Source organism: Diadema antillarum, unplaced genomic scaffold (genome assembly GCF_040938485.1).
Source record: "Diadema antillarum isolate AM-2024a unplaced genomic scaffold, OU_Dant_1.0 scf00000141, whole genome shotgun sequence".
In the NCBI taxonomy this organism is placed as follows: Eukaryota; Metazoa; Echinodermata; class Echinoidea; order Diadematoida; family Diadematidae; genus Diadema; species Diadema antillarum.
In genome coordinates, this window is record NW_027271030.1 from 4,178,778 (window position 1) to 4,202,126 (window position 23,349).

The 23,349-nt window shown below is 38.2% G+C and overlaps 1 protein-coding gene across 1 annotated transcript in view; it reads right to left on the reverse strand.

Annotated features, from left to right (window-relative positions):
• LOC139721301 (phospholipid scramblase 1-like) overlaps nt 1-23,349 on the reverse strand; it is a 39,235-nt gene that overhangs the window by 12,619 nt on the left and 3,267 nt on the right. The window contains 4 exon segments of the mRNA XM_071632622.1: nt 7,119-7,280; nt 7,941-8,115; nt 8,536-8,665; nt 9,183-9,260. Coding sequence (XP_071488723.1) covers nt 7,119-7,280; nt 7,941-8,115; nt 8,536-8,665; nt 9,183-9,260 — 545 coding nt within the window.

Below are 23,349 nucleotides of genomic sequence, written 5' to 3' on the forward strand. Positions count from 1 at the left end.
GGCAGCTCAGACTTGGGTGTTTCCATGGCAACATGATCGCCAACGTCCTTCATCCTAGTTGGCATGTGATATTGCTGGATGCAGTATGAAAAGCTACAATGTATCTCCGGTGATGATCACTTTTCATACGAGGAATGATGCTTTTCAATGATGCTTTCATATCACTCTCTATATTACGATAGCAACCACACCCACAGGTTTAGAGAATAGTAAATGTCCCTTGATAGTCTTGTCCTTCCAGACACGTTTAAGTATCAATCTGATCTGTAAACCCAATCAGGCAGTCTTTCCCTGACTGCGCTGTTAGATAGATACATTGCGTTGGCTTTGTTCGCTCGTACTGCCAGATGGAATTACTCTCAGCAAGTTAGCAAAGGGTAGCAGCTGGCACACCACAACTGCAAATTATCTCATTGATTTTGGAAGTCAAAATACAACCTTTCTCGGTTACCCACCTTTCCCTACAAGTAGGTTGCATTTTTTTAAATAAAAGGCTACTACCAGGGCTTTTTGTGGTTTCTTATGGCAGTTTACACCAACACCACCATCACAAACTGACAGCAGACACTGCCAAGATAGAATTACGGAACATCATTTATGGTATGGGAAGAGAAACAAATTGAGCCATTTCAAGACTTTGGACAAGCCAAGATATATCATAAAAGGGGAAAACAACGTCATAAGATTTCAAGCACTCTGAATACAAAACAGCACATCTTTCTATACCTTTAGTAAAAGCAGATACGACATACATTGAAGACCGTACAACTATCATAAAATGACAAGTTAGCGTGATGCGGGTTGTTGATTTAATGAAAAGTAATAGTTTGCAATGACTTGATATTCTTCTGTTTGCCATTATATATTACAATTTCATAAAAACGATGTAGAAAGACAACTGATTTTCTCTTCTCTTTTGCAACCCCTACTTTCCTTGACTTGCTTTACAGTCAGGGGCCAGTATTTTTTTTTTTTTTTTTTGGCATATAACATATTTTGTAAGAGATCTAGTATGCAAACATGATTTTGTTTGTTTGTTTGGTTGTTTTTTTTTTAATGAAAGACCTCAATTTTTTCAACACATTTGTAAAATGACATACACACAGAAAAATTGCCTGGAAACAAGGCTAAGTGCCAGTACAAGAGTTAGAAGTCTGCTCAGTAATGTCATACATCAGAAATGACAGCTACATGTACAGATCAACACAGCACACAATAATGAGATCATGTCACTGGCCTAATATCATCCTTAATCATCCTCTCTTTTAGGAAAGGAAAAACATACCAAAAATAAGCATCCAAAGAAAAAGAAGATAGTATATAATGCGGTCACTACTTGCGTGATATAATACAATTATAAGAGTCTCTACTATGCATCATTTACCTGACAGAATTCTACTATAAACATCACACTTAAAATGAAAGAAGCTCACTTTATATTAAAGTATGCATAAATATAAAATTTTGTGTTCTAGATATAAAACCTTGAGGTCAATACTAGCACAGATTTTTCATTAAAAATCATTTTCTCACAAAGACATACTGACTTTGCTTTGAACAAGCTTTGTACTTTCATGTATTTTACATTTGACCTGACAGCCTCTCTATGATCTAGTATCTATCAAATGCTAACGTGCAGTTCAGCCTGGAGGGTCAAATTGCTATGTCAGTACTCATACAACTGAAACGTACATTACTGTACAATACAGACAATATCCACTCATCCACAACTGTTCATTGAGATTAGTTCATTTATGCTTACATACACCACTGCGCATGGACATGAGACACAGAAAAAAGCTCACACACTGAATCTGACTGATAAATGGAGATGGTAAAGCCAGTTTCACCGTGTATTCTAATCTTTCTATTGTACTTGTATGGCAGAAAGTCAAATCAGAAACATCAACTGCATTTTTTTACAGGCTAAATGCAGAGTACTTGTTCTTACACACGTTTCAAAGTTGCGTGCGAACATTTTGTGATTTGAGTATAGGATGCATAAATTTGCATGTACATTTGATAAGGGAAACCAGCCTTTTGTATGACATACATGTAAGTTCAAGACTTTTTTCTGCCACATGGGGGCGGGGGTTATGACATGAGTATCTAAATGTGGTGATAAGAGGTGGGTGGGGGTATTGTGCAGTGCATGAAAGTGGGCGTGTCAGAATGGTTGGGGTGCATGGGGGGGGGGGGGACTGCGGGAGAATCATCAGATGTTGTATGGGAGAGGGGCAGAGCGTGTCCGCTCTAGAGGAATCCCACTCTTCCTTGATCATTTTTTTTGCCGGACTCCTCGAAGAACATAAAATCCTGTGCGCGATGGAAGAGAAAAAGAGTGAGAGAATCGTTCCAAGCAGGGGGAGGAAGAGGGAGAAAATGAAAGGAATGTCAAAAATGAAGTTTGCAAACATCTGTGAAATAATGTTAATATGGTACGGACAACGGTCACATCATTAGCAACAACAAAACGAGAAATTCTTCCAAGATGTGTGTGCACGTCATCTTTCCCTGCGACAGCTAAAGCCGACAATTAACTGAAATTTGGAGTGACAAAGTTTTACGCTGTTTCCAGCAATGCAAACCTCAGTAGCTTGAGCAACAACAGTGACCATTGTGAAACAAATCACAAAGGACAGCATTTGACAATATTCCCATAGTTTCTAAATGATTTATCAGTAATATTTCATAATGCCGTGACTTCAATGTCTATGATGATCGGCACATAATAGTAAAATTTATGCCCATACAAACTGTACAGTATAAACAAATAAACTGCTAGTCGGTTCTGCGATATTCATAGTGATACTCAATTTCTGTTCTGCCATGCAGGAACTGACGCTTTTGGCAGTAATATTTAATATTGAAAAGTAGTACACTTCCTTTCTGGTTGATTAGTAGAGCTTTTAACATTGCAGGGAAAGAGATGACATGCATTATGCATGGAAACATAATGTGCAAACATTCAACATGGAATACACAAGTACGTACAACTGAACATTGTATTTGGACTGCCACGAAGACAATTACTCGTACAGCACAAATGCCATAAGCAATGCATGAGTTACAAATGAAAATCAAATGGAAAAAAAAGGCTGAATGATTAGCAATAACAATTCATATTTCTCTTCTTTGACCCCATCTTCTTTTGCTCCCACTCTCTTTCTCTTTCTTTCTTTCTCTCTAATCTTAATAAAGGATTAAAGGTACATGGTACATTGTGTAGATAGATTATTATTAATCTCTATCTTCTTTTTTGCTCTAGCTCTGATAAAAGATAGTACAACAAATGCTGATGGCAAAAATTAATTTCCTGTTTGTACTGGCAAGGGAAACAGTGCAAATGTAAGCTGAAACTGTGCTGGTGGAGAAAAGAGTATTAGTCTGTAATCAACAAATACAGGAGAAATCAGCAAACATATGTCAATCTATTTCCATAGGAATGACACATATTAGTAATAACACATTTAATTTCCAGTGTAAACCGGTTCTGTGTGCAGAGTGGATTTACATGGTGCTCAGTAAACACCGGCTGTCCCTCCAATTACTGTAGAATAGTGTCAAGCATACATGCATGTCACAGATAAAGATCATTACAATACACACTTCCATATGATGCTACATTCGCCATGTGTTTCTCCAGTCTAACATGTCACAAACTGGGTGTTAGAAGACAAATTTGTGAGAGATTTAATCTGCGACTGACGACCAGAGATCGACTGTGAGAGAAAAAGTAACATCTCTTTTCAGGAAAAAAAAAAAAATGAATGATTCCAACCTTGGCTCATCATACACAGCATATGTGTGTCCAGGAGAGCAATACTTTAATACAGTGTAGGCACTTAATTAACTTAGCAAATATTAATGATGATATGCAAAATTCATGAAAATATGTCATGAAATGTAGTAATATGTGAGTTTGTGCATGTACAACATCTTGGAGCCTCTAAAGCTGCCACTTTTTCAGAGTATCTGAAGAGTTTGTGATGTTTGAAAAAAAGTACTATGTAAAGAAATAAAATAAAAAACAAATAAATGAACACAATAAATAAAATAAATCCTTGGAATGACTAGACAAGTGACATGGAATATACAGATGTACATACATGTCTATTCTGTAAAAAAAGGCGAGACATACTGTATAACTGTTGGTTTTATGGCAGAATATCTGAAAGCCCTATATGCATAGTCAACCTTATTAACCTAACTGACTCCCTACATGGGAACATACAATGTACACTGTATAACACACACACACACACACACACACACACACACACACACACACACACACACACAAACACACACAAATGCAAATACTGCTTTGGGGGTTTCCTTTCAATCCATTTGTGCAAATAAGCAAGTAATCAACCTACCAACAAAACATGACCCATATCCTTTTATAGAGGAGAGAAGTCTCGACAGATGTTATCATTAAGTGTGCCTCAAACTTAGTCCAAACAGTCATGTGATTATGATGTCGCTTGCCAGACATGCCTCACCAGTTGCTAACATGAAATGTCACACACTTCCCTTTTTCTTTAAAGGTTTCTAACTTTTTTTTATCACTCCAAGTTAATCAACGACATGTAATAAATGCAGGCTAAGCTCTGATCTCACATATCTTTAATAATGTGGAAGAAGTCAATAGTCTCAGAAAAATACAATGATTATATATTCTGGCCTTGAGGGGGATACAACATTTATTGCCTGAACTAGAATTTTATTGCCTGAGTTTAAAGACAAGGGCAATAAAACTCTAAAGAGGGCAATTAACGTCATATCCTTCCCCCCCCCCACCAAGCAGCCAGTCCATATTATTATCATTAATGAAATCAGACATCTAGAGCAAACCTGAAAATACTGTATTGACAATTAATGTAATTGCATCTTAAAATCCATTTCAAAGAAGGAAAAACATATTGACTAGTCATTATATATGGCAACTTTTTATTACTTGATACACAGCTGCCCATCTCTTGCTATTAAAGTGCGCAAACGCTTGCCAAGTGTGCGAATGCTTACCAAGTGCGTGAACTCTTTTGCTTCTAGTGCATGATATCATGTTCAGAATACATTTATTGAACTTATTGCAAAATGTTTTAAGATGTCTGATATGGCTAATAGTACAAATTATCATACATATGGTAATTTTGTGTATAACAGGAATTAAAAAGCAAAGTGGGGAAGAAGTCACTGTACTGTGACTTGAGCTTTTTTGAGAGGCTAATTTACTGCACTTCGGGTGTTATACACAGAAATACGGAATGTAAAATATAAACTTGAGTTCAAACTTCTTGCCACATCCTGGAACTGGATCTAACCTACAGGAAATTCCTGGATATTCCATCCTACCTGTACTTCCATTTCATTCTATTTCCCCCTTGGGGTTATTGCACGGCAAAAAATTTTGGTCAAATTTTCAAATTGAAGCATCAATTTCATGAGAAGTGGCTAGGAATTCATCTACTCATTCATGATCATATTTTCTTTTTCCCAAATCTGGGGCCATTCAAAGAACATCGGTGTACTTTTCATCCAAGCTAAATTCAGCCACACAGCTGTACTCACCATAACTGAAAATTGTTTATATTGTTTTTTTTTTATCCTTTCTTTCCTGTTTAGACGGAAAACAGTGACTGTATAAATCCTGAAATTTATATCAGTCATACATGTATGTAAGTCAAGGCTCAGCACAATTGTGAGACTGTTGCCTAAGGAGGTGTGGGGTATCAAAGTTAGAGCTATCTCGTATGACAATTCCACAACAAAATACTGTAAAAGCTGTTACTGCGTACAGATATTTTTGCAAATGAGGAAGTCATAGGCATTTTCGAGGGATGTTGTGTTTTACGATTTGACACCAAGGCCATAAATTTTAAGTGCGCTAATGAATGCCTGTCCGTTTATTCTGCTAGTGCATTATGCGGCAATAAATTTGCAGCCCAAAAATGATCGTCAAATTCACGACAATTCAATCCTTGCCAAAAACAATAGCCCTTACCGTATCATTTAAAGGGGATGGCTAGTAACTGATCAGTGGGAATCAGTGGGAATGCTGGGGGATGATTGTTCCAATCCGTAAATGAATCCCACAAGGTTTGGAACAATCATCTCCCAGCATTCCCACTGATTCCCACTGATCAGTTACTAGCCATCCCCTTTAACCACTTGTTGGTTGTCTGGTTTCACAGTAACGGACTGTTGATTTGTTGGGAGTGTATGCAGACACCTCAAATCAAACGACAAAATATCTCAAGCAGTGGTCAACCACACCGGAAGGAGGCGAAGAAGAGATGTGCATGAGACTTTGCTTGCTGGACACAAGAAGCATCGGGGGTCTAAAGCATACTTAGAAAAAGCTTTGCTTACAGATCACATCTAACCACACATCAAAAAGGAAAGTAACTCAATATTACAAAATGCCCCTATAAGTAGGGAGAGATCTCTACTGTTCATCTCCCAGCAATGTGCACATCTGTTCTGAGGTGCTCCTTGAAAACTTGGGGTAAGCTAAAAATAAAAACAGTATGCATGCTCCACACAAGCAGCGGGCCTGCAAAGAAAACAGCTGGCAAGACATCTTGAATGTTCTAAATAAAGAAAAGAAGCGGTCACACACTCCACACGCAGTGCTCTGCAAGGTAAGGACGAATTGGCAAGATGTAACATACTGTAAAGGAAGACAAACTAACATTAAATCAAATGTAAAAAAAAAAAATATACGTGATTAATGGTAGATCAGTTGATAATCCTAACAAGGGACAATGGATAATTCTATTGAATAGCCCCGAAATGAAAAAAAAAAAAAAATCTGAAAGTACAGCTTGACATTAGCAGTGGCCTGGGGCTACTACAATTTGATGTCGGGCCACCAAATTTCCGAAAAGTTGATCTTTTGGTGGCCCCATCAAGCAACTAAGATTCAAAGTGGACTGTTACGTTTTCTTTCATTTCGGGCCACAGAAATGTCAAATTTAAAGATAGTCTTTTGATCATAACTCATATGTTGTGTACCATAAACTAGCCATAACTATGACATCAAACAATGCATAAACCAACATTTTAATACACAACACAACAGCACGAAGGAAAGCAGAAACAGTGGGACTTACGATGAGGAATGTGGCAGCCAGGGTTACGGCCTTCATTCGCACGTCCAGGTCCATCGGAAAAGTGACGCCAAAGTTGTCGGCGTCGGTGAACGCCTCCTTGACGAATCCTGACCACTGCTTGGAGATCTTACCCACTTTGGAGCCTCCGTCAGCCGACATTACCTGATGGGACAAAAACACCAACCCGAAATTTGTCGTAACAGATTTCATTTGTATCTGTGCTGGACAATGAAAATCCACTCATAAGACTTATATTGTAAAACCACAACTTTTCGTGTGCATGAAACTTTCAAGAATTTTGAGAGAAGCCATCTGATTCATGAAAGTAAAATAATTGTCCACACTATGCATTTAATGCTAGTCGTCAATTCGCATTAGTTTCATGCCAAAAAAGGGTCGTCAGTTCCAATTTGTGAAAAGTTTCAAGCAGCAAATGTTTCTGATTTTACAGTAATACAGATTGTACCTACACTACTCACATTGATATCAATGTGGATATCAGAAACCATTTGTGAAACTTGATAGAGAGTCCCACCTGTAAAATGCACTAAACAAGAACTGGTAGGCAGACAGACAGTGAACTGCTTTTTGCTCGGAAGAAGGTATTTTTGGCAATCCATGAGAAATTTACGAGTGTGACTTCTCTTTATAATATATTTTTATGCAAGAATGTTACTTTTCAACACAGAATGATTTTCATAATGGAAGTTGAATACCTTGATGCTACAACTTTACAATAATGGGGGGGGGGGGTGGGTCTAGGGAGTGGAAGGGGGTGGACTTGCGAGAAGGGGGTACCACCAGTCCCGGTCGTCAACTCACATCAAACTCCACGTCCCCACAGCAGTTCCAGGTGCAGAGCGGTCCGTCGATGCGCAGGATGGTCTCATGGTTCTCGTTCTGGATGGCAAACTTCGGGAAGCAGATGCTCCACGACTGGTTGACGTAGCCGATCACCGTGCCCGGCGGAGAGCTGACTGTTAGTGTCTGCAGGCAGCTGGAAGTGATGCCAGAGGGGAGAAAAAGGTTATTGTAAAATGGAAAATACTATAAACACTGCTATTTTTGCAAGCATTCAATTTTTCCAAATTTCATGAAACATCGTTGGGTGGTGAATTTAACAATACACAAAAATATCGCCGCATACCAGCAATGTACTATGTATCTTTGTAAACTTATGATAGCCACGGTGTCAAATCGCAAAAAAACAGCATCTTGCAAAATTTTTGTGACTTCCCCACATGTGGCGTATACAGTAGTATCGTTTGAAGGTCGGTGTCAAGAATCACCTCTCTCAGTTATAGCTATGCATAGCATACACATTTACCTCAGTCTTGTGACAATGCCATTCTAAACATTCACATACTTATGCTCATCAATAGACCTAGACCCAATGAGTACATATTGCGTTTCTCACCATGGGCACCAACAGGTCGTGCACCGTAGGGGGCGCTCTATGTGAATGACCTCGCGGCCCGTGTTGTCCATGATCTTCATGTCGAAGCAGCGGTTCTTGCCACACATATTCCTGGTGCAGCAGTCGCTGTCTGTGACAGAAAACACAAAAAAATAGCAATATGGGTCAAAGGTCACAATGAAAACAAATTTCATAGCAGAATATCAAGCAACCTTCGAGACATCAATCAATCAAGTAATGTCAAATAATCCTATGATTCATACATAATCATCTGTTTCTATTCTAAATGGCAGGTAATCATTAGTTGATAAAAGTAGAGATGTTTGTATTTTGTAATTAATGTCCAATCATCTCTTAAATTGTACATTTTAGGATATATTTTGACTTAATACATCTAATAAATCTACTATTTGTATCACATGAACCTTTGCTATAGAAAGCCTTCTGTGCCGCTTTGCATATATGTATACTTTCTTCTTACTTTTTTTTTGGGTGGGGGGGGGGTTCAATTTGCAAGGACTACGTGTGATACATTGTCTTTGCGCTTTTCACATCAATCTCTTGCACCAATGGAATTAGCCAGCGTTGCTCAATATATTCACATTCAAGACAGAAAAAAACAACAACAAACAAGTAGAGGTCATCACCTTCTGCAGCGAGAAAGACTGGTTGTCCAACGGTGTTTTTGATTTCATACTTGTTTGCCGTCTCAAATCCAGTGAACGCTGAAAGGAGACCACAGAAAACATAAAAACAAAACACAGAATGCATAAAACAAAGAATAATACAGTACAATGCAATAGAATACAATACAATACTGCAGATTTGTAACTTGGTAGGCATTAAGCAGATTGCATTCAAATTGATGGAACTTTGAGCTTTAGAGTGTTTGATATTGTCAATTATTAGTAGAAATGAAAATTGTAAAATATCTTATATGTAAATATGTGAAAATAACTTTCTGACAGTAGAAAACTAAAAGTAGAGTCAGCTGAGCCTGTGATTTGTAGTTGAAGGGTATATCTTTGAGACTAAAGAAAAGAAATGAGATTTATTTCGAAAGTAGGAATTTGGTGTAATTTACGTGTCAATTTGATGATCAGAGAAAATTTTTGGGGAGGGGGAAATTATCCATGGTATTCTCTGACTGCCTATGCAATTAACCCTCTTATAAATCCCCACAGTTCTTTAGACATATGATAGTCAAGATAGAATGATGTACTGTGTGTGGAATAAACAATACTTTATCTTTTTATGATTATTTTTTTTTCTACATACCACAGACAGGTTGAAGCCTGTCTTTGACCCCGTTTACAGTGCAGGGCTGGGCCGAGCCGCGGCTGAGCCCGGCCTCAATTGCGGTACTCGGCCCCGCAATTTTGTCCATTTACAGTGCTCGGCCTGGCCCGGGCTTTTAATTCAAGCCTTTCGATATTTTGTCGTAGCGTAGTGGTGCTCTGCTTGTATAAAAACAAACGACTATCATTGGGAGCGCACTGGTCACAATTTGGTGCCGCATTTGGCCGTTTGCATCTACAGTGAGAAAAAGCCGAGCTTGGCCGCGGCTGAGCTGTGGCCGAGACTACCTCCAGAGTTTGGCCAAATGTGCAGCCAATTTTGGTACTGCAATATTGGCCTTTTGCACGTTTACTGTGAAATGAAGGCCGGGCTCGGCCAAGCACTCACTGTAAACGCACCCTTTCACTCACTGTAAACGCGGCCCTTTCACTCACTGTAAATGGGGTCATTGAGATACTGAGTGAATTGCACACATCACACTGGATGGACAATTAGTACTGCACATTGGTTATACGCAATCAGTGCATTATGTAATATCATCAGTCAGTTCAACCAGTTATGTAATCGGTCCTCTTCATGCATATGCAAGATTATCAATAGCAGGGAAAGTACATACAGTGTGGCTGGCTGAACGACGGCTGAACGACGGCTGAATGACAGCAGTACACCAGTGGTCAATACTTAACTTCTGCTCTAAAAGTCAAAGGGCATTACCCTCTCATATGGATTTATGATGTACTCTATGGTATCTCTGTTTAGTCCTTGGTTCTTGTTTCACCCTCCGATCATGCACAATGCATTTAATGAGAGGTAGAATTTGCAGAGGGGATGGACTAATGCTGGTACTCTCTTCCTTTATGATCAACGACCCACTTCGAGTTTCAATTTGGATCCGTTATATGACAACGAAGACTGAAAGGCAATAGATCAACAACGATTATTAGATTTATCATCTTTGATGGTTCCAAAGGTGTGGGGACTGCTCTTAGGGTATGAAACTGGCACTTTACCATGTGTGTGTCTACACCTGAACAGCAAATATTTGTGAAAAGTTCATTAAGAGACTCTGTAGATATTGTTTAACATTTTTCTCTCTCTAGTCTGGCTTGTTTTTTTTTTTCTGTTTTGTTTTCTGCTCTGAATATGCTGAGCCCAACCAACTTATGCCCAAAGATCATTCTAATCTTGCAAATTCTTGTGAATTACAAGCACCTTCTCTAGTTCTCACATACATTGTACGAAAAGACTGAGTTTGCGCACACATGGTTATGGTGTCTTTCGACTTGCTACCAATCTACAACAGAGACTCCAACTCTCCCATTTTCGACGGGAGATCTCCCGCCGAAAACCCATTTTTGCAAAATCTCCCGTTCTCCCGCTTGAGATTTAATTTCTCCCGCCCTGGCTCTTTGTCTCCCGTCGGAAATTATTTCTCACTTATTTCTATCGTATGTTGAAAAAATAAGCCTCAGATAGCACCAGAGAGCATCTGAAACCCTAGGAACTTCGCGCTTCACACACATCAAGTTGGAGTCTCCCGTTTGCTAGGGGTTTCAGGCGGGAGAATCTCCAGATCAGAAGGTACTTTGGGTTGGAGTCTCTGCTCCAATCACAGCACTTTAGTACAATAGTAGAAAAGTTTCACTTTCACCAGTGCGAAAAAGAGGAATTTGATAATGATATGCAAACTAGTCAGCTACATGTAGTTTCCAACTGGCTACGGATTAAAGAAAACAGACAAATAGTTTTTGAGGAATTGACGCATTACAAAAATATGATGAAGCAAATGTACGAGGACTTGCAACTTTATCGCTATGTTTTAGAAGAATCAGAAAAAAAATTGTGTTTTAGAAGAAAATTAAGCTACATGTACAGTATTGTATGAGTATTATTGACAAGAGATCGCCAAATGAGAAACTAAATTCACTGAATTTGATCTAATCACTTGTCTGCCACATTTTTTCTTCCCATTTTTGCATGAAAATGGGAAAAACCCCTGCAAACTGAGCTTGCTTGTTCCTCTCCCATTATAAAAGTAATTGTAGACAAATGAATCAACATAAGGGCAATTCCACGGTAACTCGCGTTACAAATAATGGGTACATTTATGGGATAATGTGCCAATATCTTTGTAATTGGTAGGATCTACAAGTTACTTTTTTCATCATGGGTTAAGTAGACATACACCAACTAAATGAATCCAAAAAGAAAAATAAAGGACAAACATGTTGGGATTCTTGAATCATTTAATTTCGGTAACTCGCGTTACACAAAAAGGACATGGTCAATTCTATAAAGACCTCTTTTTGGAAAGTCTCCTCATACTAGACAATCTTGATAAAAGTTTTCCTACCTTGAATTGATAGTAGGTTAGGACTCATAAATTAACAATATCAAAGTTGAGTAACAATGACCTGGAAAAATGTAGGGCGCCTTTATGTCGGTAACTCGCGTTACGGTAACTCGCGTTACATTATGTCCGCTAACACAGGGTGACTCAAATTGATGACATACAATTGTTCTGATGGCACTGAATCTTGTGTTGAATATTCTGAGAGATGCATATTTGTGTAGATAGTCAAATGAATAAATGTTAAACAAATATTTTACTAATAAACCCAATTAGAAGAGTGCGTTTAAGACTAATTACAGAGCTTCACTCCTCATAGAGACCTTGAATATATTTGAATATCTAGATGATTTAGGTGTATTATGTGCATTGTAAGTTTCAGAGTGTAAAGATGAGAAATGTTGAAAGTCTTTTTAAAACAAAACATAAAAGTATCAAACCCTATCTACAAGTTTACAAAAAAGCTTACAATCTTTCAAAAATTCAAATCCTATCTTTGTGAGGAGTGAAAACTTACATTTCTTTACGACTGATTGACAAAAAGACCAGTTCACAATTCCACTTTGTGCATGAACAAAAAAAGGTCATTTGTACCAACAGGCATTTTGGTTTGTAAATTCACTGTGATAAGCATCTGTGATGCGATGATTATTCATGCGATTCTTATCTAAATGATGCTTGCCAGCACATCCACCTCACAGCACGAATGGTACATTCTGTATTTCGCAATATAAAAGGGAATAAGCTGTTACTGCATTCAATACAAGACAATGAAATGGATGCCCGCTAAATTATAAACTGATGGAAGTATTCTGATCCCCTGGTCTAAATGCAAGTTCATTCTTTTTTTTAATATAAAAGTTCCATAAATCATTATGTCGTGCAAGCTTATGCATTATGCTGCTTTGAAAACAAGTGAAGTGCCTAACCAACTGAGAAAAAAAGAAAGGTCATTTGTACATGTACCAATGTGTACATGAGCTACAGTGTAATTACAGTGTACAAACTGGCTTATTACCCTACATCGACGTAAATAAGCACTGAATTGATCAGTTTTTTAGTAGTAGCCATGATAAAAAAGTCATGGGCGTACATACATGTACTCAAGCAGTATTCGAACTTACGACCTCCTGATCACCGGACAGGCATCATCTCCACTAGACCACTGTGCTTTCGCCCGTCAGCAAGTGCTGGTTCTAATCCTTTATAGCATGCAGGCGGGTACTGCGTAATTATTCAAATTCATGAAATTCTTCCGTTGAGACGTTTTCATTGCAACTGATTGACAAATTGCCCTACATCAACTTTAATAAGCTCACTGAATTGATCAGTGTTTTATTAGTAGCCATGATAAAAAAATCATGGGGCATACATACTCGAGCAGGATTCGAACCCACAACCTCCTGATCTCTGGACAGGTGTCATCTTCAGTAGACCAGCCGAACAAGGATTAGAACCAACACTTGCTGTGCTTTATAGAATTCTGTAATAAAAATTCTGTAATACTGATGCAGGAAATTCAAAACATAAATTGAATGGTCTCATTCACTGCTGGATACATACTGTACACATGCAGTGAAAGCCCGGCTAGACTCTTCAATGTGGCATGTGATCAGTGGCCTTGATGCTAATCACAGTTTATTAGGCTGCCCTCCTTTGTTTCAGTCCAGCATAGTGTGTATAACACTGCATTTGACTGTTTTCACCACAATCTAGCTCAATTAGGTGCTAAAATTTGCTTATATTGGGGGAAACTTGTGTTTATAGTTGGGTAACTCGCGTTACATGCCGGTAACTCGCGTTACATGGTAACTCGCGTTACACTTTTCATTGACATTTTTTAATGTGATAACAGTGTTTATTCAAGTCAGCATCTTGTGTACAGTATCAGGGTGTGATGAATTTAGAAAATTATGATTCCCAACAAATTACCTCCACTGCTTCCTTCAGAATGAAAAATATTTATTGTTTCGGTAACTCGCGTTACATGGCTCAAGGGCTGAACTTTCATGTGGTGATTAGAATTTTTTGAAGGTGGCATAAAAATTTCCTCTTGGGGAGACTGAAGTAGAACCAATTTGCTTCTTTAAAATGAATTAATTGAAGTGCTAGCAGAATTTTTCTATCAAAAATATTTATATTAAGTTAAGCATGCATTTTAGCAATTTGGATGACTTAAAAATTGTCTTCAGCATTTGTAGCTGTTTCTCGGGAAATATTTGAGCCGATTGATATAATTCTTTGAGTTTCTTTAACTTCAAAATATGGGTAATACGTAATGAGTAATTCTTTTGCAATATGATAAAGTTGACATTTTAGTGCCATGTCCACATTCCCATGGAATTGCCCATAAGAAAACAAATATCAGTTTGTATCCCAAATATGTAGGAAACTTCTGGAAATTCACATTTGCTCGTTCTTCCTCACCCAAAGGACCCTATTTGGAATTGTGGGAAAAAGAGACATCCATAAGTCAAATCAATGGCAAGTTGGATCCATGGAATACATGTATCAAAAATCTACACTGCTATAATACATAATATTGAACTCACCAACCTCTTAAAAAATTAAGACTAAAAAAAAAAAAAAAAAGGGGGGGGGGGGGGGGGACTAATGACAATAGTAGATCATGACTGACGCAGACCGGAAAAGCAAAAAGGAATGGACAATTAGCTTTATAATAAATATACTATAGATCTCTAGACTGCTTGTTGATATCTCAATTAAAGGTGGATCCGGGGAATTCTGTAAAGGGGGGGGGGGGGGGGGGGAGTGCATGAGCCCCCATTATTTCAATTTTTCATTTCTTTCAATAAAAGCAGTATTCCCCCCCCCCCCCCCCCCCCCCCCCCCAAGCAACTGACTGTTGTTGTCATTCTTTTTTCTTTTGGGTTTTTTTTGTTCTGGCTGGTATGTGGTACTAATGTCTTTTATAATCCCATGTATTAATGTTAATTCAATGACTTCCTACCTTTGCGACAGTTACTGCAGGAAAATGGTATTCACATGATGGGATATTGCCATTAGAGCTGCTACAGTCAACCTTTATATATTATGCACTGTTATATTGACCCTGTGTATCATAAAGTACCGGTACTGCAGATGACCTTCGATATGAAGGCAACCATGGGGAGGTACTGTACATTAGCTGTATAATATGTCTAAGCCACACTGACACACAGTGACAGTAAAAAATCTATTCCATGTTACAGGAGACCATCACAGATTATATGAAGTAGAATTATTTTGTGTGCATGGTTTTCTTGCCGGGATGGCTATTTTCCATTCTATAACTCTTCTCCCCTTGCCGTGCAGGTCTGTAATGTTCCATGTCTTTCCTGCAATTGTTACAATTGTATACTACATGTAACTCTGTGTTCATGTCCCTGTCAATGTCATTGTCCTTTGTGAATGTACATACAAGCATGTATTTCTGTCTCTGTCCATATTCTTGTCACTACGCATCTCTTGTTTCTATATCTTCATCTCTCAAATTTTTGCATATTACTGCGTATTATACAGTACTCATTTACGTTCAAGGCACTCTCACCATAAGTTCCTTACTTTGTGCCCCCAGCATGGTCAAACTTATCAAAATGATATCTGCAGTTACATTGTTTGCTATATATAGAAATAAATGTTAAAATAAATAAATGCAGCAAATGAAAATTTATATTAATACATACAGTGTACATCAAGTTGTTAACCATGCTCTGAAATCATGGTACAAGTAGCTAATGTTTTGATAGATTTTAAAATCATAACTTAAATAACGACTGCTTCATGTACAGTGTAAGGTTTGAAAGCTGATAAAAAAAACAAACTAGGCCTACACCAATGTACATATGTTTGTTTGTTCGTTTTGTTTATTGTTGTTGTTTTTTAAATCTGAACATTAACATTCATGCCAAAATTCACATTCACAGTTGGCTCTTTTTTAAAATGACAATTCAAGTGGAGAGCAGGCCTCATTTAGTCTGAAATGGATGAGTAACTCGGCACTGTTGACCAATTTACAGTGGGTGTGGCTTAAGCTCAGTTGTGCAAACAAGTTGTAGAGGGGGTATTTACAAAGTGTCACAGAAAAAAAAAGTTACTTTTGGATCAGTACAGTGCAGCACAAGAAATAGATTAGGTTGGCATAGAATTGAATAAACTTCTGCATCAATACGCACTAAGATAATTATGACCATACTGTGACATGTTCTGAGTTTGTCTATGTTTACCATTACAATACTGAATGCCTTAGACTATAACCATAGACCACAACAATGCCTTTTTTTTTTGCCACAAAATATATCCTTTTTTAATGTTGGCCCTACTCTGCAAAATGAATCAAGCAAAACTGCATTCTTTGATATATTATCCTCTGTGGGTAAAAACGTCAAAGAAAACAGCACAAATAAAATGAAACCCAAAATTTGGAAATCAGTAATATGCCTGATAAAAAGAGGCATTTTCGTGTGCATCACAATCGCATGACTACACTGTACACATACACTGTACCCTACAAACTGAATCAGTGTGTTCTGTGGCAACAGACCCAAAAGATATAACGTCACTTTCAGATGATTGGACTGTGCTTTAAATTTTTACAGCCTTCAAATTTGGAATGCGATAAAATACAATATTCTGAAAGCATGTACAGTGTACTCTCAAAAATTTGGTCAATAGTTTCAGACAGTGATCCTAACCTCGAGGATGCAAACAACTTTGAGGATTAGTTCCTATGAAGTTGCATAATTTCACTTTTACACAACATCAAAGAAACTGGCAACATCAGATTTTCCAGACAGGAAACAATGCTTTAATGTACACACATGCAGTATCTTTAACAGCAGGGTGTAGAAATAACATTTAGTGTGAGATAATGTTCAAAGTTCAGAGTCATCTAAATCGAGGTACACTGTAATTTTTGACTGTCAAAAATGACATTAGGTTACAGGCATTGTATTACCTTGGTAATGGCCAACATTAATCACCAAGCCACAAAGACAAAGTGACAACTCCTTTGGCCATATGAGCTATGTACATGTACCATTAATGGCTGCCAAAGGTTGGTTGAAATCTGCTTTAAGTCATTGTATGCGGTGATATACTGTACATGTATGTGTGGACAGTTTTAACAAAGTCCATTTTCTGACTGCCAAATATTTTGCAATCACTTTTCTGAAACACATTTCTCCTACACCACTTGGCTAACACATCAAAATCTTATGCATACCTAATTAAAAAGAAAAAAAAAACTTTTCCTGACAACTAAAAAGCTCGCCCTACAAAGCAACAATAAATGCAGGCAAAGAGCATTCACAGTATGGAATTAATGCACTGATTATGTACAAGTGTACCAGTGGAGGCAATAGCTGCATGGTTACTACGTCCTTTGTCCAAGACAAATATCTATGAATTTTGCATACATTAGAAAACTGTCCGATTGTGTCATGAGTCAAAATCTGGTCTATTCACGAGGCGCAGAAGATACAAATTGTAGTCCTCCCTCCTCCCCCCCCCCCCCCCCCAAGAAAAAGGGGGGAGGGGCATTCTATTCAGTAGCTGTGTCACTGACTTCACTATCTGTCAGTCAAAATGCACAGCTCCTTGCAAGTGACGTACATGGTATTGTACATCATATGGGAGGTGTGTACACTACAAGTATACACACAAGCACTATACACACAGCTTATAGAGAACACACAAGTTTGTCCAGGCAAAAGTGAAAGAAGTTCAAGCCAGGCTCCGCCTACTCAAACATGCCTTTGAGGTCAGGTTCATTCAGACTACAACAAATACACACACCTAGAACCAAGACAACCACGATTCCAAAGTACTTCCACACAAACAATGATTTATTGTGATTTGAGAAATATCTTTGGGAGATACAATGACTCAATTCTTCTTTCAGATGCACTATGGATTAGAAAATTGCTGAGATTTCTTTGCATGAAACATGTTTCTATCGTGTCTAGAGTACTGAAATGATGATGTCACAGTCTTTTGTCAGCGCTGGCAAGCTGGTCCCCAACAAAATACTCTTGCATGTGGCTCTGGGCAGTGGGTTGGAACCGGGTATGAGCATCGTTAGCAACCATTGTGTTCACAGATATGTACAGTGTAGGCTTCACGAGGTTCAATAGAACAAATTTCCATGTCAATGAAATGCTATGACACTACACTTCTGACATTCACAAATCAACTGACAAAGCCGAACATTCACTGAATTACCTATGAAAGGGATCAGCAATTGAAAAATATGTATACAAAGTGATTTTTTACATTGCTTAAGTACACACTATTTGCACTTCCTTTTTCTGAAGGTTTCTTACTCTGAAGATTTTGAATTCCAAAAATGAAGTGAGATTTGATGTTCTATAAGTTTGTTAATCTGAGAATGAAATAAGGTCCACTATATAACAAAGGTTCATTAATCAAAACATGAAACAAGGTTTGTAATTCCACATGTTCATTTGTACATACAGTACCTTTTTTTTTTTCATTCTCAATTTAACAAACCTTCAGAATAAAAGGCCTTCTTTCGCTTTCAGACTTGAATAATGCCACAAGTGTTGGGGTTTATAGTGAACTCTATTTGACTTTTGGATTAAACATCTAGGTATGTACGGAATCTGTGTGTTTTGGAAAAGCAAACCTTTGGAATCACAAAATTTACTTAACTGTTGGATTACCGAACCTTCGGAATACGAACATCATCCGTACAAATCAGCCATCTTTACCACGAGTGCAGCTCAACAATGGACATACATACACGGCTTATGGCGTGTCTTTTGTATGCAGCTACACTGTAGTCAGACATCCATTTAAAGGACAAGTTCACCTTCATAGACATGTGGGTTGAGTGAATGCAGCAATATTAGTAGAACACATCAGTGAAAATTTGAGCAAATTCGGACAATCCGTTAAAAAGTTATGAATTTTTGAAGTTTCTGCTCAGTCACGGCTGGATGAAAAGACTACTATAGCTTGTGATGTCACATGAGTACAACGATATAAAGAAAGAATAAAGAAAATTCAACACATTTCCATTTTTCTCGCATAACAAAAGAACACTCGACTTCTCTCTTTCAGAAGGCAGGGGGAATAATATTACCCTTAACATATGTCAGTAGCAAGTCGAAGAAATGTGCACTTTATTCAGAAAGTAAAGTTTTGTGAAATTCTCTTTTTATTTTCCTTGTACGCATGTGACATCATACACTGTAGTAGTCTTCTCTTCCAGCAGTGACTGTGCAGATACTTAAAATATTCGTAACTTTTGAACGGATTGTCCAATTTTCCTCAAACTTTCACTGATGTGTTCTACTAATATTGCTGCATTCTCTCAATCCTTATGTATATGAAGGTGGACTTGTCCTTTAAAAAAAAAAAAAAACAAACTTGGGGAAAACTGACTCTGACATCTGAACAATCATTACTGTCTATCAAATATTCACAAGCGTTTTTACAGCAAGTGATCTTGAAAGGTTTGGCAACATCTGATGTAAATCCTGCCATAGAGTACCACCAGTCAGGACCCACTCACTTTGACAATCAGCCGAGATTGCGCGACAGCAATTTGGATTCCAGTCGATTGGCTGAACACGAATTGCGAACAATGGATTCATACTACGTGGAAAAGTATCAATAGTGACAGTAACCATCAGTGCAAATCCCATTGAACACAAACAAGCTTTAATAATATGAGGGGACAATGTATCCTTAAAACTACAATGTATTGTAAATGAAATACATGTATACTGCACTGTATGAAAATTGGTGATAATTTGTGACCCGCCACGTCAAAAGGATCCAAAAGTTGCTGGCGGCTGTGCCCAAGAAAATCTGAGTTTAAAATCAGATCATCAAAATAGGTTAAAACCATCAACTTTCTGTTTTCGATATAATTTTGTAGTTTCATCTATCATCTGCCAAAATTTTGAAGCTAAAAGATCACAGGAAAGGGAAGGTGTAATTAGCATTTTTCAGGGCCATGATTTTCCAAGTTTGAACAGAGCAGAATCATGTCCAAAGACTTGGATTTAGCACCACAGATAGACTCCAACCCTAACAATGAGCGAGTGATCTTATTGTTAAGTGTATGGCATCCTGGTTTACTGATTGGTTGTGCATAGACCACTGGCGCTAAGCTTGAATGAACATCACAGATTACTAGGGGCATACCTTCTAAATTGTCAACAGGTGAAAACTGTCTCACCTCCCCTTTATCATGATTGCATCGCAAGGAAAACTTTGAAGGCAGTTTTCTCAAAATGCCGGTTTCCTAGACCACTCGACATTCTCTCTTAAAATCATCGATACCTCCGCAACCGAGAACTTTTATGAGTCGTGTTATGCATGCAATTAAAGCAGAAGAATGTCATGTCATTTTCAGAAAGTCAACCTCCCCTGTAGAAGTAGTAGTGAGTAGTAGTAGTAGTAGTAGTAGTGGTAGTAGTAGTTAGTAGTACTTAGTACACTAGTAGCAGTAGTAGTAGTAGTACACATAGTAGTGGTTTTCTTGAACATTATTGACTGAATTTGCAAGTTTGCTGAGGGTAGCTGCCATTTGGGATGAGCAATGCGATTTATTACTCTCATAGAAAACTGGCATTTTAATGTGAGTGTGTCTTGTCTCATAAATCCACTTTCTATGTACCTCACCATGACAGCGGCAGTATCCTGAACATCATCATTATCATCACCATAATCAGTACCATTCATCATCACAATCATTATCATAATCATCATCACGTTTTGGCTAATGCAATTCTGAAATATAGTACAAAGTTGTAGCTCAGAAAAAAAAAGCATGAACAGTCAGTCATGCAGTGTGGTACAGAGTAACTCCATGATAGTAATGAATGCATAAAGCTAGATCACAATCAAAATATTGACCTTTCTATTCTCCTCCCCCCCCCCCCCCCCCCCACCCCCTCCCCCTTAAGCCGGAGGCATTTTTCTTCATCATTCCCCAGTATTTGCCAGGGCATCAAGGGCAGCCACATTTCCAGGGAAGAGCCACTGATGTTACCATGACAACCGACAGACCTGTCCATCCTTCAGCGGGGCTCCTCCGGATTCACTCCGTGCTCCCTTCATGGGTGAGTCACGTTTTCTCTTGGGACTCATCCAGTTACTGGCTTCACAGAGCATGTCATATTATTAGTACTTTAAAGGAGGGCTCTTTATTTCCCCCAACAAAATCCTTATCAGTGCGGTTATAGAGTATCTATGACTACTGAAAGCCCAGAAGCATTTGCAGCATGAAGCTTTTGCAAATCGCCAACCCTAGCATTCAATGCATTGTGTAGATACACACTTTTGCATGCATTTTTACTTTCATAACTCTTGACCCCTTGCAAAACTCATGAAAGTTTCATGCACGCATAAATTTCTGGTTTTACAGTTCAACCAGCAAAGTGTTTCTGGAGCAGGTTTCAAAAGCATGCTTTCATGGCTGTTACAATGGATTGACTACTAGGCAGAGGGCTCACTACTCAGAAGCATATGACACAAAATATTAGTTGGGAACAAGTCATTCTCTTCAACTTATTCCGTACGTGAGATTGAGTCATTTATATACATTGTACATGCATTGTATCTCAACAAGAATGCCCCACGGAAAAGTTAAAAAATCAACTTCTGTCACTGACATTCATCAGTTGGCATATGAATGGGTACTTGTAAATGTCACAAAAGCCATTTCTGCTCCATTTCACTTCAATTGGCACAGAGTTGTGAATGACTGCATACCAGTGCCTTTCAGTGCTTCCCGACTTCCCATCATACCGCAAAATAAAGAAGGTAAAAACTTGTACCACGTATAATAGGCCTACACTGTACGTTGTCTGTTTCCATTTTTTGTTGTTATCAAAACAAATTTCATATTTCGGATTTAATTTTTGTTTTCTCTTGGTTTTTTTTTCTCTATCTATGAAGAAAAGAAAAATAACAGACCCAAATCAACACAAAATAAAATACTAGACCTGAATCAACACAAAATAAAACTAACCCTCATCAAAACTCTCAAGTCTGCTAAACCCCTCAGCTGGTAATGATGATCTTGGCTTTTTTTTTTCTTCTTTTTTTCACAACTAATCTTTCCCTTCGGTGGCTTGATAATTTGCTCATGGTGGCTCATCATAGACACTTTCCTTCAAATAACAGGCCATCAAATACCAGTTATCCTCATGTCCTTAAAGCGCAGACCGGTTCCCAAATAGTTTCAGTATCATTATCTGTCATGTCTGATGAAAGGAGAATGCTCTTTTTTTTTTCATGAAGTAGGTCCATAGAATCCATTCTGTGTGCTGATTTAATGGCAATTAAAGTAGAAAGGGTGAATGAACCGAATTGACAGTGGATTGACAAGAGAGTGTTTGCTGAGCACTACACAAACAGGTACATGACAAAATAATTGCACGTACACCAGTCACCACAAAGAAAAGCACATTATCTTATGATGGCTTCAGTTCAAAACGAGTTGTACCGTATCGGGTATGTGGTATCAGGTACCACAGCTTGGCACCGAGTATAACAACCTCACTTTCACAGATTGGATTTCAATGCCCTGACCAGAATCCCATGGTCACCTGAGAGTCATAAGTTGCACTTCTTTCAACACCCTGTTCGCATACACAGGAAAGTGGTATGGAAAACTGGCAACTAATAATTCTCACTGCAGAGAACTGTTTCAAACTAGCAGAAGAACTCGTTCGTCAGTGCATTTTGGAGCAGGCTACATGGTACTGTACCTGTAATCAAGTTCTTTTTGTCAGTCTCAAAGCAGACTTGTGTCAAGTTCATTAATTCCAAACATGTTTCTAAAACAATATATGAGAATGGGTCAAATATGGTCTTGAGCAAATTTCAGATTTTGAGTTCGTGCCCTGTTCTGTATAGTGCATTCCCAGTATGACAGATACAGTGTATGACTCGATCAACGATTGGCTTGTTTAAGATTACTGGTAGTCCCGAGTATACTCGGGCAGGTGTATGGAAAATGCATCTTCCAGCAAAATCAACTTGTCCTTGATGGGTTAAAAATTTCAAGGAGATGGAACCTTACAGGTTGATATTATCTGTTCATCCTTCAAGGTGTGTTGCACATGTATGCACATTCATACTGTATGGTAGTTCTTGCACAGCACAGCACATTCCAACTGGTATGA